The sequence below is a fragment of the Cydia amplana genome, chromosome 2 (assembly GCF_948474715.1).
Source record: "Cydia amplana chromosome 2, ilCydAmpl1.1, whole genome shotgun sequence".
In the NCBI taxonomy this organism is placed as follows: domain Eukaryota; kingdom Metazoa; phylum Arthropoda; class Insecta; order Lepidoptera; family Tortricidae; genus Cydia; species Cydia amplana.
Genome location: NC_086070.1, coordinates 11,922,042 through 11,934,600, shown reverse-complemented (window position 1 = coordinate 11,934,600; position 12,559 = coordinate 11,922,042). Strand labels below are relative to the sequence as shown.

At 37.9% G+C, this 12,559-nt stretch overlaps 1 protein-coding gene across 1 annotated transcript; it reads left to right on the top strand.

Moving 5' to 3' along the window:
• The first annotated feature begins 4,587 nt into the window (after nt 1-4,587).
• Nucleotides 4,588-5,653, top strand: LOC134662144 (uncharacterized). Its single transcript, XM_063518414.1, has one exon. The coding sequence runs from the start codon at nt 4,630-4,632 to the stop codon at nt 5,632-5,634; it is 1,005 nt and encodes a 334-aa protein (XP_063374484.1). The 5' UTR covers nt 4,588-4,629; the 3' UTR covers nt 5,635-5,653.
• The last annotated feature ends 6,906 nt before the right edge of the window (nt 5,654-12,559 follow it).

The window sequence follows — 12,559 nt, the reverse complement described above, 5'->3', positions numbered from 1 at the left end:
AATGGTACTCTCTACCGAGGCTCTTATATTTGTTACGTTTTAAAATTTCGGCGTTTTCCGCCGCCCCGCCCGCTTTTACATTAGTCCGTTGGAGGTGGGACGGTGCCAGTGTGTCTACGCAGGTAGCATCCCACACCAACATCCGTCCCAAGCTCCAAGGAACTAAGGACACCCCATCGGGCCTCTTGCCATCGTCTCTGAAAATGCCAGTCGGCTCAAGAAGAGGAGGCACATTGATGGTGGCAAGAAACCAGACCTTATACAATGAAATTGAAGTGCATTTTTCATCACCTCATCAAAAGATACATACACATACATTTAACGATTCCCCTGACCAATAATTAGTTCTGAAAGGAAAGGAGATGACTGAGCATAGTATAATCTCCTTTTGCCGTCTCACTGCTCAGCTATTAGCCTAATGGACCGCTGAGATTGTCCACCTACTGACCCAACAAATCCAATATTACTTTTCAACGTTATAATAACATATACTGTGGCACCAAATAAATCAGGCACATTTTTATTAATTTTCAAAATACTTATTGTATTTTCTCATTGTATATATTTTTATGTCGTATGACAACAGTAATATTGTCGTACCTTTCTTCCAAGCTATTTTTTATGTTATTCCATTGAATTATTATCAAAATATGTAGGTACTCTCAAAAGAATTCTTATAACATGCAAGTAAAGTCATTTTTAATTATAGTTTTATATTCTAATTATAGTTTTTGGTGCACATTTAAATCAATGATAACGTTTTTAGTCATGAAAGCCCCTAGATTTAAAAAATAAGCTTTTTCGAAGTCGGAGGCGTGAAAGCAAAAATAAATTTAATAAAAACATAGCAGTTCCTGGACTAATCTCGATTAGCGCTAAAAAATTGCTTGCAAAACTTTGTTTAATGAAGTTTGAGAGCGCCGAGCCTTTAGTCACGTAAAAGTACAAGTTTTCGTTAAATGGCCTCGTATTTAAAGTCGTGCAATTCGTCTATATTCGTATATAAGATGTATAAGTTGGCGAAATAAGAGGGCCTTATTGCGATGACAATGTTTATCTTTTCACGGGGCTTATTTTTAACTATGATAATTATTATAATTTCACCAAATATCACAATGTTTGAAAACAAAATTAAATTTCTCAAACTTTCATAAACTTGCTATTGAGTAAGTATAAGTTATCAGAAAAATACTGCATCATTATGTATATAATTCATTAACAAAGTGAGCCTTGGGCGAAACCTTTTAAGAAAACGTCACGGGTATAGAATGACTTGATTAAACAACATTGTAAAATACTTATTACTTTTACATAAAATGCTTAATGCTGTTATTATTTCGTCTGATGTACCAAAAATTATTTCATTTTGCCCATTTTAACCTAAATTTTCATCAGTTTACTATTTAGGTACTTATTATTTCTTAAAATCAATCTACTTAATACCAGCGATTGTTAATAAACATTGATGATAAATTAGATCTGGATAATGATTGACCTCACACAAGTCGAGCCATAGAAGACGGGGTGTCAAAGTTGAGCCAGTGAGCTCTTTAGTCCGCAAATAGCGGCCCGGTGTCACAAGAGAAGTATTTATATAATGTCACAAAATAAACAAAATATGCCGTATTACCTATGCGGTTAAATGATGTGCTAGTCGTTCCAACAAACAGAAAAAATATTGGAGTACCTTTTACGTATAATTTAGCTGGGATCATATTATTTTGATTTCTTTTGATCAGAACAGATTTTATCCTACCAAAAACATTTTATGTAAAATTGGCGGCCAAGAGTCACTAGCATTTACTTTAAAAAAGTTATCAGATCTTGATCAGAAATCTTGCACAGAGTACAAGTAACCCAAAGAGCGATAGAAAGAAGAATGGTAGGAATCTCACTTAGGGACAGGAAAACAAACAAGTGGCTTCGGGAACATAGCAAAGTCACTGATGTAACCAGACGAATGGCGAGACTGAAGTGGGAGTGGGCTGGACATGTGGCCCGTAAAGACGGCTCGTGGTGTAAGAGGTTGGTAGAGTGGAGACCGTGGGGAGAGTCACGCCCAGCAGGAAAACCAAAACTGCGTTGGTATGACGACATCAAAAGAACGGCTGGATCAAAATGGGTGCAAAGAGCACAAAATAGAACAGAATGGCAAAAATTGAAGGAGGCCTATATCTTAAAGATTGAAAAGGGCTAAAAAGAAGAGAAGAAGAAGAGAGACCAAAGTCAAAACGTCATATATTATAACTAGCGACCTGCCCCGGCTTTGTACGGGTTAACAAATTATACATAAACCTTCCTTTTGAATCACTCCATCTATTAAAAAAACCGCATCAAAATGCGTTGCGTAGTTTTAAAGATCTAAGCATACAGACGGACAGACAGACAGCGGGAAGCGACTTTGTTTTATACTATGTAGTGATAAAAAACAATCGAATTAAGATTGTAATGTCCGAACTAAAGTGATCAAACAGCTATTTCAAATTAAATTAAAATAACCAGATTACCCGGGATGCACGAGGGCGCGTATTGCTCAGTTTATTTTACGAAGTGGGATTAGAATTTAATGCATTTTCTCCAACATGTTAATTACTCGTTGATTTGTTTAGGTATATATATAAGTAAGATATTTATAGCTAAGCAAAAGAAAACGCAAAGAATGTTAGCAGATGATAAATCAATAACACATATTTGTAGTAAGTAGTAATAAGTATCTATATTCTCAGGACGAGCTACTATACAGCCAAACCGAATTTTCATCACACAAAGCCTAGCCGTTTGATCCTATTGCGCGATGTACTCATACATCACCGCGGTTCACTGGAGCCCCGTGATGGATGGGGGCGCGGTATGTCATATCATTGTTTGTAATTATGCGGAACGCTCAATATACACCCTATAATGTGCTGACGCATAAACGTGCCGGTTTTTTTGACAAAGGAAGGGTAACCTGAATAATTCCTTTATTGTCAGTGAAATTTCATAAATTGTACACATGGCATTATGAACTAACTGGTGGTTACTGAATTACAATGAGTACTTAAGAAGTGATAAGTGAACAGATTAACATAGGTACATTGATACTTACATACATACCGATCAAAATATAACCCTCCTTTAGCTTGGCCGTAGTCGGGTAAAAATATATTTGCAATTTCAATATAATATTAACCCTGTTCACCGCCATTGACTTCATATAAAATCAGTATTACATTTCGGGCCCTACACGACGATATGTTATACGGGTTGTCATGACACTTCATTAATACATTAATGTGGCGGCGAAAAGGTTAACAGCCACCCCACACTAGCGTCTTTTGAGCGTCGGTATCTAGTCAGCGCTATGGAAAAATATGGCGTTGCTGCGCAGTTGTACCTACGTTGCGTCGAGCAGCAGTTATAAATTAAAATTTTCTTTTTCTACTCGTCGACTGCAATGCTTGAATTAAGACTTCGTATACCAAACTGAAATCGCATACTTTTTCCACTATGGTACCCCAACTCAACTATAATATTCATTTCGATACAGTTTAGTCAACTATAATGAAATTGACCAATCGAAAGCGCGGAGCAAGTACCAGGGCCTCATGAGTTACGAGAAGGTGTCGTTGACCAACCGGCCGGGGGCGCGGGGCGCGGAGTCCGGGTCGCGTACGAGTATGAAGGTATCGCGGCTGCTCGCGCATCTTAGCTGTATATACTTTTGTTTTTTTTAGCTACATATATGATTCTTCTACTAGTTTTAAGTCTTTTTTTTTTGTTAACTCGTAGAAAAAGTATTGTATACAATAGTGTATAATCAAGCTTTTCAATCTCGTACCTTACTTAGGCAACTCAGCAAGCTTCGTTGCCTAAACACGGTACTCTACTGAAAAGCTCTCCATTATATCACGATTGTATAAAATACTATCTCAACACCTTTTAATAATTGTTTTGTTTCTTTAACCACAATATGAACATAAATAAAGTTTCAAAATGTCCTAAAGCAATATCATCCTAAATATTAAGCCAGGTAAACCCATAGCGATAGCGAACGGGTGTGTAAAATCTAAAATGGGTTGTTTTAATCTTGGATGACCGGTCCCAGTAGTCCCAGACGGCCGCGTATAGGATTAAAACCAAGGCCACGCTTTGGGTAAAGTATAGCGGTCGAACGGATAGAGCGGTTCATGATGAAACCAAAGTTATTATAGACATTTATGACAATTATATTATTTTACAGTTACAGTAGGCGTGATTTTGGGATATGAAATAGTTTTAAAATAATCATTACATTAATAATCATTACATTTTAACCTCATACTAACCAGCCGGCGGATGCCCGATTCTTGGAGATTAAGCATCATCTGTCCAATTTTCAAAGGCAAGGGTAGTGTACAAGACTGCGGAAGCTACCGAGGGATTAAGGTTATGTGTCACACCATGAAGCTCTTCGAACGCATTATCGACTCGAGGCTGCGGCAGGAGTGCACTGTCTCGGTCTGTCAATACGGATTCCGACCTGAAAGTGGCACGATTGATCCGATATTTGCCCTCAGAACTCTGACCGAAACTTATAGGGATAAAAGAAAGCTCCTTTACATGGCCTTTCTTGACCTGCAAAAGGCTTTCGATTGTATCCCACGTCAGATGATCTGGTGGGCACTGAAGGTGAAGAACGTGCCACAAGTCTACATTGACATTATCCGAGACATGTACCGCGATTCGGTTTCTCTGGTAAGGACCTCCGTTGGCGACACAAAACCCTTCCCGATTACAGTTGGTGTTCATCAAGGTTCTGCTCTGAGCCCCTTTCTGTTCAGTGTGGTGCTTGACGCCGTCACGGCGGAGATACAAGACCCACCGCCGTGGTTGCTCATGTATGCAGACGACATCGCACTGACAGACGAGGACAAGCAGGTATTAGAGCGAAAGGTGAACCAGTGGAAGGGGTCGCTAGAAAATGGAGGTCTGAAGCTAAATGTCGCGAAGACCGAATACATGGCCTGCGGAAGTACGGATTCCACTCCCATCAATATAGGGAACGAACCTGCCGTGAAAACGGACAAGTTTAAGTACCTGGGATCAGTACTGCATGAGTGGATCATTGATCACGACATCCGGGCCCGAATCAGCGCGGCTTGGTCTAAATGGCGGGAGGTCACAGGAGTCATCTGCGATCGCAGAATACCGCTTAGACTCAAAGGGCTAGTGTATAAGTGTATTATCCGTCCAGTCCTACTTTATGGCGCCGAGACGTGGCCGGTTCTTGGAAGGCACATTCAGGAGCTTCACGTTACAGAGATGAAGATGCTGCGGTGGATGTGCGGCGTTACACGCGCTGACCGCATCCGTAACGAGTACATCCGTGGCAGCCTCGCAGTCCGTGACGTAGCAGAGAAGCTCCAAGAATGTCGCCTCCGGTGGTTCGGCCACGTTTGTCGCAGGCCAGCTGACTACGTAGGAAACATATGCCTTAAACTAGCCCTTGACGGCCCCCGACCCAAGGGCAGACCAAAAAAGCGATGGCTCGATGTCGTGAAAGCAGATATGAGCGTGAACGGGCTCACACGAGACGACGCCCAGGATCGCGCAAAGTGGAGGAAAGCAAGTAGGAAAGCGGACCCTGGCAAAGGCCGGGATAACGCTAGGTAGAAGAAGAAGAAGATTATGCACAATTATTGTTAACTTTTTGTTTTGAGAAATAAAATTATATGTGATAAATATATGTGTTTACTTTTAGGGAAAAAAATATATATACAACGCATATTTTGGAAAATAAAAGGTTTTTTATCTGTGTTCCATATGTGGAACTCCATGCATTAAGGTTCAGAGTATATACATACAGAAATATATGGCACATTTTCGTTTTTACCGTTTCCGTTTCTTTTTGTAATGCTATGAACAGTTTTGGTGGTTGTGCATTGCTATGTAGTGACTTTTATGGATTTAGCGACCTTGTATGATGTTTTTGCCGAGATTTTTGTATGTTTACTTAGTCCTCTTGAGGCCAGCTTGAGGCTCTTGTGGTGATGTATCACCAGCATCACCAGAAATTACCAAAAGTTGAGGTGTTGTAAGTGGATTTTACAGAATTAGAGTGTAGGACGTGCAGGTGATCATTGAACACATTGGTGACCTATTATTGAACTTGATGCCAACTCCGAAATTCTGACAGGTAATCCCGATGTATGGAGTTGTAAATTAGTTAAATATAAGTCAAATGTAACTGACGTCAGCTCAATTAACTCAGGACTTAGACTCAGGACGATCGACTATTTCCTGAATCGCTAAATTCTTCACAGGCCCAATTTATTGTTGTCCACAATATTTTAAAGTCGAATTCACTATCGACACCCGAAAATCCCATCATTCAGATCCCAATCATCTTTACTTCCAGAGGATTGATAAATAATATTCATTATCCTCATCTCGTAGGGATTACTGTCGTATCATCTAAAAACTATACATAATTATAAATATAATCAGCTGTTGTCAGCTCTAAAAAAATGTTACGATTTTGAGCCTTATGCCTTGGACAGAAGTTCTTAAATGTATACATATTTTGACGTGAGTGTGCCATAAAACCATAAATAACCGTTCCTACAGATTACGCCAAACTAAACTTTATGCCAACGTCATACAGACTCTGACAAATGCAAGCGATCTTCACTTGTTTTGTATAAGCAATATGAACCTCAATGCATGGTGTACCGTTTGAAAAATATTGCTCGACGTTATCTAAACATCTCAATACCGCAAAATTAAACTTACCTGTCAATAATGCACAGTTTAGCAGTTACCATATATATTTTCTTCTTGCTATTTAACTTTAAAATGATTTTTTTATCACACTTCGAAAGTTGTCAAAACAGATTTCACCACCGACTACCGAAATTTTATCGATCAGTCGATACCTTGGACATTTACTGCTGCCTAGCGGCAACACGCCGAACTATTGTAGTAGCCTTGTATGTCAAGTAACCTTAGAAGTATGATAGATGTCGCTGCCTACCTGATTTTTGACACTGCTCGCACATATATCGGTTGTGCCATATGTGGAACTGTATGCATTGTAGAGTTAAGGCTACTGTGCAGGCTATTTATTACCCATTAGAATAAAACGTTTAGGGCGAGTGATTTTAGTATAAAAATTATTAGGTTTTGCGAGGGAGACTCCTTTGCAATGCGCACCACCAAAGTGGGTTTTGCAACTTATTACGGTTGTCAGTGCCTATCTGTAATGTTTATCTTGAATATCACCTCGGCTCATGATTTTTTTCAAAGGCATAAAGACCGGATCCTAGATTGCATAAAGTCTGAAATCCTATTAGGTACTGATTTGCTTAAAGAATTGTGGTATACTCATCGTAATGTAAACTAATTACGCTTAAATGCCATATTTTTATCTCAATATACTTTTGTAACAATAAAATATTTTTGGCAGAAATTCCTTTCTGATAGGAGTTACTAGCAGTCGCAGTTACAACATAACTCATTATTTAAATATCATTTGATGTCACAATGATTTGATTTGATTTGTGTTGAATGATGTTTGATTTGGGTTCACTATTGCTTACCTATACGGCTACCACCATATTGACACCGACGTATTCGCTAGCGTGTGCGTAATTTAGTTTCTATGCATCTCGCTCGTACTGGCATATTGGTGCGTTACTATTTTGTGCCTTTACCGAACATACTTCGCTCTAACCATAGCCACCGCTGCAGCTACGGCAAATGCGCTCACCGTATTACCTGCCCGGTTTACGATTATAGCACTGCACTTACGAGTCTCAGCGGTTGCCGTCTAGTTCACGATAATATTTATGATTGTGATCATGCAATATTTAATCTCCGCAAAAACTGCACATTAATGGCAAACGACTGACTAGTCTGTTTATAAAATAAATACTTAGTTATAAACAAATATAATTTGTGATTTGCGACAATCCGAATACTTCACATTGTCGGATAATTCCGAAAATGCACTCCAATATGATGGAAATATGGGTGATTTTGAGAGTTACCTGACATTATGTAGTATTCAGAACTACTTATTACAGCATCACATATAGGTATATATTTGATTATAATCCAAAGAAAAATTAAAACGGATATACCTATACATATGCATTTTAATACAAAAGACATGGTTTCTCAATATTCGTAAACGATTTCACGGTACTTAAATTTCACACAAAACGTGTAACATTTATATGTCACTATGCTTTACTAATTCACATTTTGTTTACAATCCCCTTTGATGAAAAACTATATTGAAGATGCAATAAGCAGGAAGTTGTAAAAGTTATGTGCTTTAAAAGAAGAAAGAAAAAAGCGAGAAAATAATGAACAACATGAACTAGAATTAATCATGGATAAGCTAACAATAAAAACAAAGAAATGCATCCAAAGGGTAATTAACAAAAAATCATCACAGTGGCTAACAGTACTACCGACCAAAGCTGATGATACCGACCTAACAGCAACGCAGTTTCGTGACGGCCTTGCGATCAGATACGGGCATGAGCCTTCTAGTCTGCCACTAAACTGCGATGGCTGTGGCGAAAATAATTTCAACCTAAACCATGCACTTAATTGCAAGAAGGGAGGGCTCATAAAAAGAGGCCACGATCAACACAGAGACGATATCAAAAATTGGGCTGAACCAGCATGGGGTTCGGCTACTACTGAGCCAATAATGCGAGCCGCAACCTTAGATCAACCAGGGCTTTAGACTTACTACTGGAAAGCGTGTGGGAGCCAGCGAGAAAAGCGTTCTTCGACGTTCGCATTGTAAATGCCGACGCCGCCTCGTATGGTCTACTCACATGGCCCACGATTGCCCAAATACACGCTCGCGAAAAACATCGCAAATACGACCTGGCTGCAGAAGATCTCAGAGCCTCATTCACTCCCCTTGTGGTCTCCTGTGATGACGCTGTCGGAACGGAATATGAATCCTTCATAAAAAGAACATCCCTTAAGCTCCGTGAAAAATGGTCCAAACCATACTCACAAATAATCAACTGGATCAAAGTCAAAATACAAATATCAATCATCAGAGCGGTCTCTCTAAGAATTAGAGGAACGAGAAGAAGGATAGAAAGATTTGGATCTGAAGACGGCTGTGGAATACCCATACTTGAAGATTAGATTTCTCTTCTTTCTCTTCTTTCCACCGTGTTGTATTATTTGTATTATTTAATGTAATAAATATATATTATATACTATAATTTAATCTAAAAGTTATGTGCTTATTTCATTACATTATTTTAAATAAGTACCTATATTTTTTTCCTGCTGTATAAACACAGATTTTTATTAAGGAGTAGAAAAAAAATGAATAAAATTCTTTAACGCTAAATTGAGTTATGTGCATAATCATGTTTTAACATTGTATATTTTCTTTGTCCAAAAACATACCCCCTTACCTTAATTATTTTACCTCTAATTTAATTTAAAACCCCAAATAATACAACCGAAATTGATCGAATAATTAGATTGAAATAAATATACTTTGAATTGCGTAATTATTTTCAGTACTTATCGTGAAAATACCACAAAATAGATAATGACTATAATTAGACTAGTAGCGGCACTAAGCGGTTTATAATAAGCTGCTTATTTGTGACAATTTTCATAAATTTACTCACAGGGTTTTACGTTTTATCCAATTAAATAGGAACATTATGGTTATTACGATTCGAGGCCATTATGTACACCTACGCATAGAAAAAAGTAAGGTATTTTTTTATTCCACTATTTTCGTAAGATCGTTATGCGTATTAAAATGATTGGCCGTCATTAAGTAATTGTATGTGTCATAACGTAACGAACGTATGTCACCTATGCGGATGCGGATGAATGTGTCTTCGTAGTTTGGTGACACTGTTTTGGACGCTGATTCTGATTGAAATAACAGGGTGCCTAGCCAAGATGCCAATCGTTTGCACCGTAGCAAACGAAACGGTAATTCCTCTCAGTTCTCTCTATCACTCTTACATAATTAGTGCGACAGAAATACATTAGCGTGTCGTTCGCTACCGTGCGAAAGATTGGCATCTTGGCTAGCAGCGCAGGTTATACGCGATATAATCCGTAATAAGTTTTATATCTGCCTCCTGTTTATTTACTATTTAGCTACTTATACTAATTTGTCACTGTTAAGTTTTGAACCGTAGGGTCTACAGAATAGATAAAGATGGTAACTATTATAACAAAAGCCTTGGCTTTCGTAATCAAAACGCTTTCCAAATAAGTAAATAATACTTTATTACTACTATATTATCAAGAAAAAAAAAACGTTTGTGAACGAACGCAAAACATTCTCCGGAATTCATCCAAGTGATTAATGTTTGCAAACACATAAATTATCCACAAACAAAATGTCCTCGAATAAATTTTACCCAACCAGACTCATCCAGAAACCGTGTCCGTAAACACTTATGAATGGTCCCCATTTCGGAGGCAGACATCAAAGGAGTCCGTGTAAGATGGGCGCCGAGTTGTGGCTGCATTTATTTCCGAAGGAAAATCCAGTAAGGACCGCCTGACCCGCAACACAAAATTGCCTTACCTTGGCGGGTGACCGCGGTTGCCACATCTGAGTTATTTAGAACCTGATTAACAGGCTTATAATGTGTAAATAATACATTGTGTAAAGGGAGTTAGAGTAATATCGCAAATGACAGTCTATTAGAAGCCTGACCCTAAGCCTGTTGAATGTGTCATATTCTTACCTTCTAAAAATGGGCAGTCGTTTTGATAGTTTTCGACTACACACATGTAATTTTAAAGTTAGTTTAACTGGTAGGTATCACTACATAGTATATAACAAAGTCGCTTCCCGCTGTCTGTCTGTCTGTATGTATGCTTAGATCTTTAAAACTACGCAACGGATTTTGATGCGGTTTTTTAATAGATAGTGATCCAAGAGGAAGGTTTATGTATAATTTGTTAACCCGTGCAAAGCCGGGGCAGGTCGCTAGTAGGTACTATACTGAAGGCAGGAAAATATAAGGCTTCTTCTAAAGTGGCCATGTTTGTCTAGAAAACTTTGATTCATTTCACAACTATTATTGTAATTCTGAACTACGCTAAAATATCTGACACGACAAAATATTTCGAAAAAACTATTTTATCGTTACCTTAATACAAAGAACTAGCGAAACAGCATTCTGCTGTAACAAAGAGAGCCTGGGTTTTATGCGACTCTCTTTGTGGCTTGCATGGATTCCAGTAACGAGCTCGGATATTGTTTTTATGAAACCTATTGTTTTGATCCTGCAAAAAATGGATTGATTGATTTTTTTACCTCTTTTGCTTTGATGTGTTTCAGTATCGCAACGGGCATGTGTGTAACTGAATATTAAATACTTTGAACTAGTAGTCTACTGCTGACTGACGACTGACTACCTATCTAAGTAACATGTGAAAATAAATTCTTATCCCATATATATATTATAAGAATGTGTGATTCCTTAGGTTTCTGAGCGTGTCTTATTCCCTTTTAAAAATTGCAATTTTTCATCAAACATATAGGTATATGCATTATAATGACATATGTATACCAAAAGTTAGTACATATGCATTCTAACTATATTTAAACAAAATTTATGAGTTTTCACTTGCTTCAATGAACTCTATACTTATACGTCTCTTCAACGTTCGCTTTTAAGCAACTTTTCTCAGAATCTGTTAGATAATAGCTCTACCTAACACGTGCAACTCCCATAAATTTATTTCAAGTTCCAAGATTTTGAATTATACGTGCACTTAGAAGACTTAGTTTGAGATGTATAGTTACCTAAGTTTCAAAACAAGCTTCTTGTTCCCCTGTTGCAGGCAAGTTATGGCAATTTTACTCGCCTAAAGCATTTCGCAATCACTTATCGCGTTTTACTTAAATACAAATAAAAAATATTTGACGGTGTATACACTTAAATTGACAAAATAAGTAATTATCCAATAAAATATTCGTAAGTTTGTAATAGAACAGAGTTACACGAATTGTGGCAGCAATTGTTGGTTTTCTACAAATTACCTTAGTTCCGATGGCAATAATGTCGTTGCACTGCCGTGCGATTAAAAAACTGAGTGAGTTTACGTTTAGATACATAAATCCTTTAATTACTTACACGTCACATTATTTACACTTAAAAATTTCGATTGATCAGTTTTCTCATCAACGTCTTTAAGTAAATTCACATTCTTATTTCGGCGTGTTGATAATGATAAATATCTGGGTGACCGAGCTTCGCTCGGAAAACATATAAAAACTCGAAAATGCGCGTTTTTCCAGAGATAAGACCTAGCTACTATATCGATTTCTCGCCCCCGAAAACCCCCATATAGTAAATTTCATCGAAATCGTTAGAGCCGTTTCCGAGATCCCCGAAATATATATATATCGGAGAAGGATGGTCCTAATGGCGGTGGGCGCGTGGGGGTAGTACCTAGATGTATTACTTCACAGCACAGCCAAAATAGTAGGTATGCTGCCAACGCATAAAATAAACATTCGGACTCATACTAGTGCCTACTATATTTCAGTACTAAATAATCAAAATAACTA

Coding starts and splice junctions, on each gene's coding strand:
- LOC134662144 (XM_063518414.1), top strand. CDS start 4,630: ATGATCTGGTGGGCACTGAAGGTGAAGAACGTGCCACAAGTCTACATT.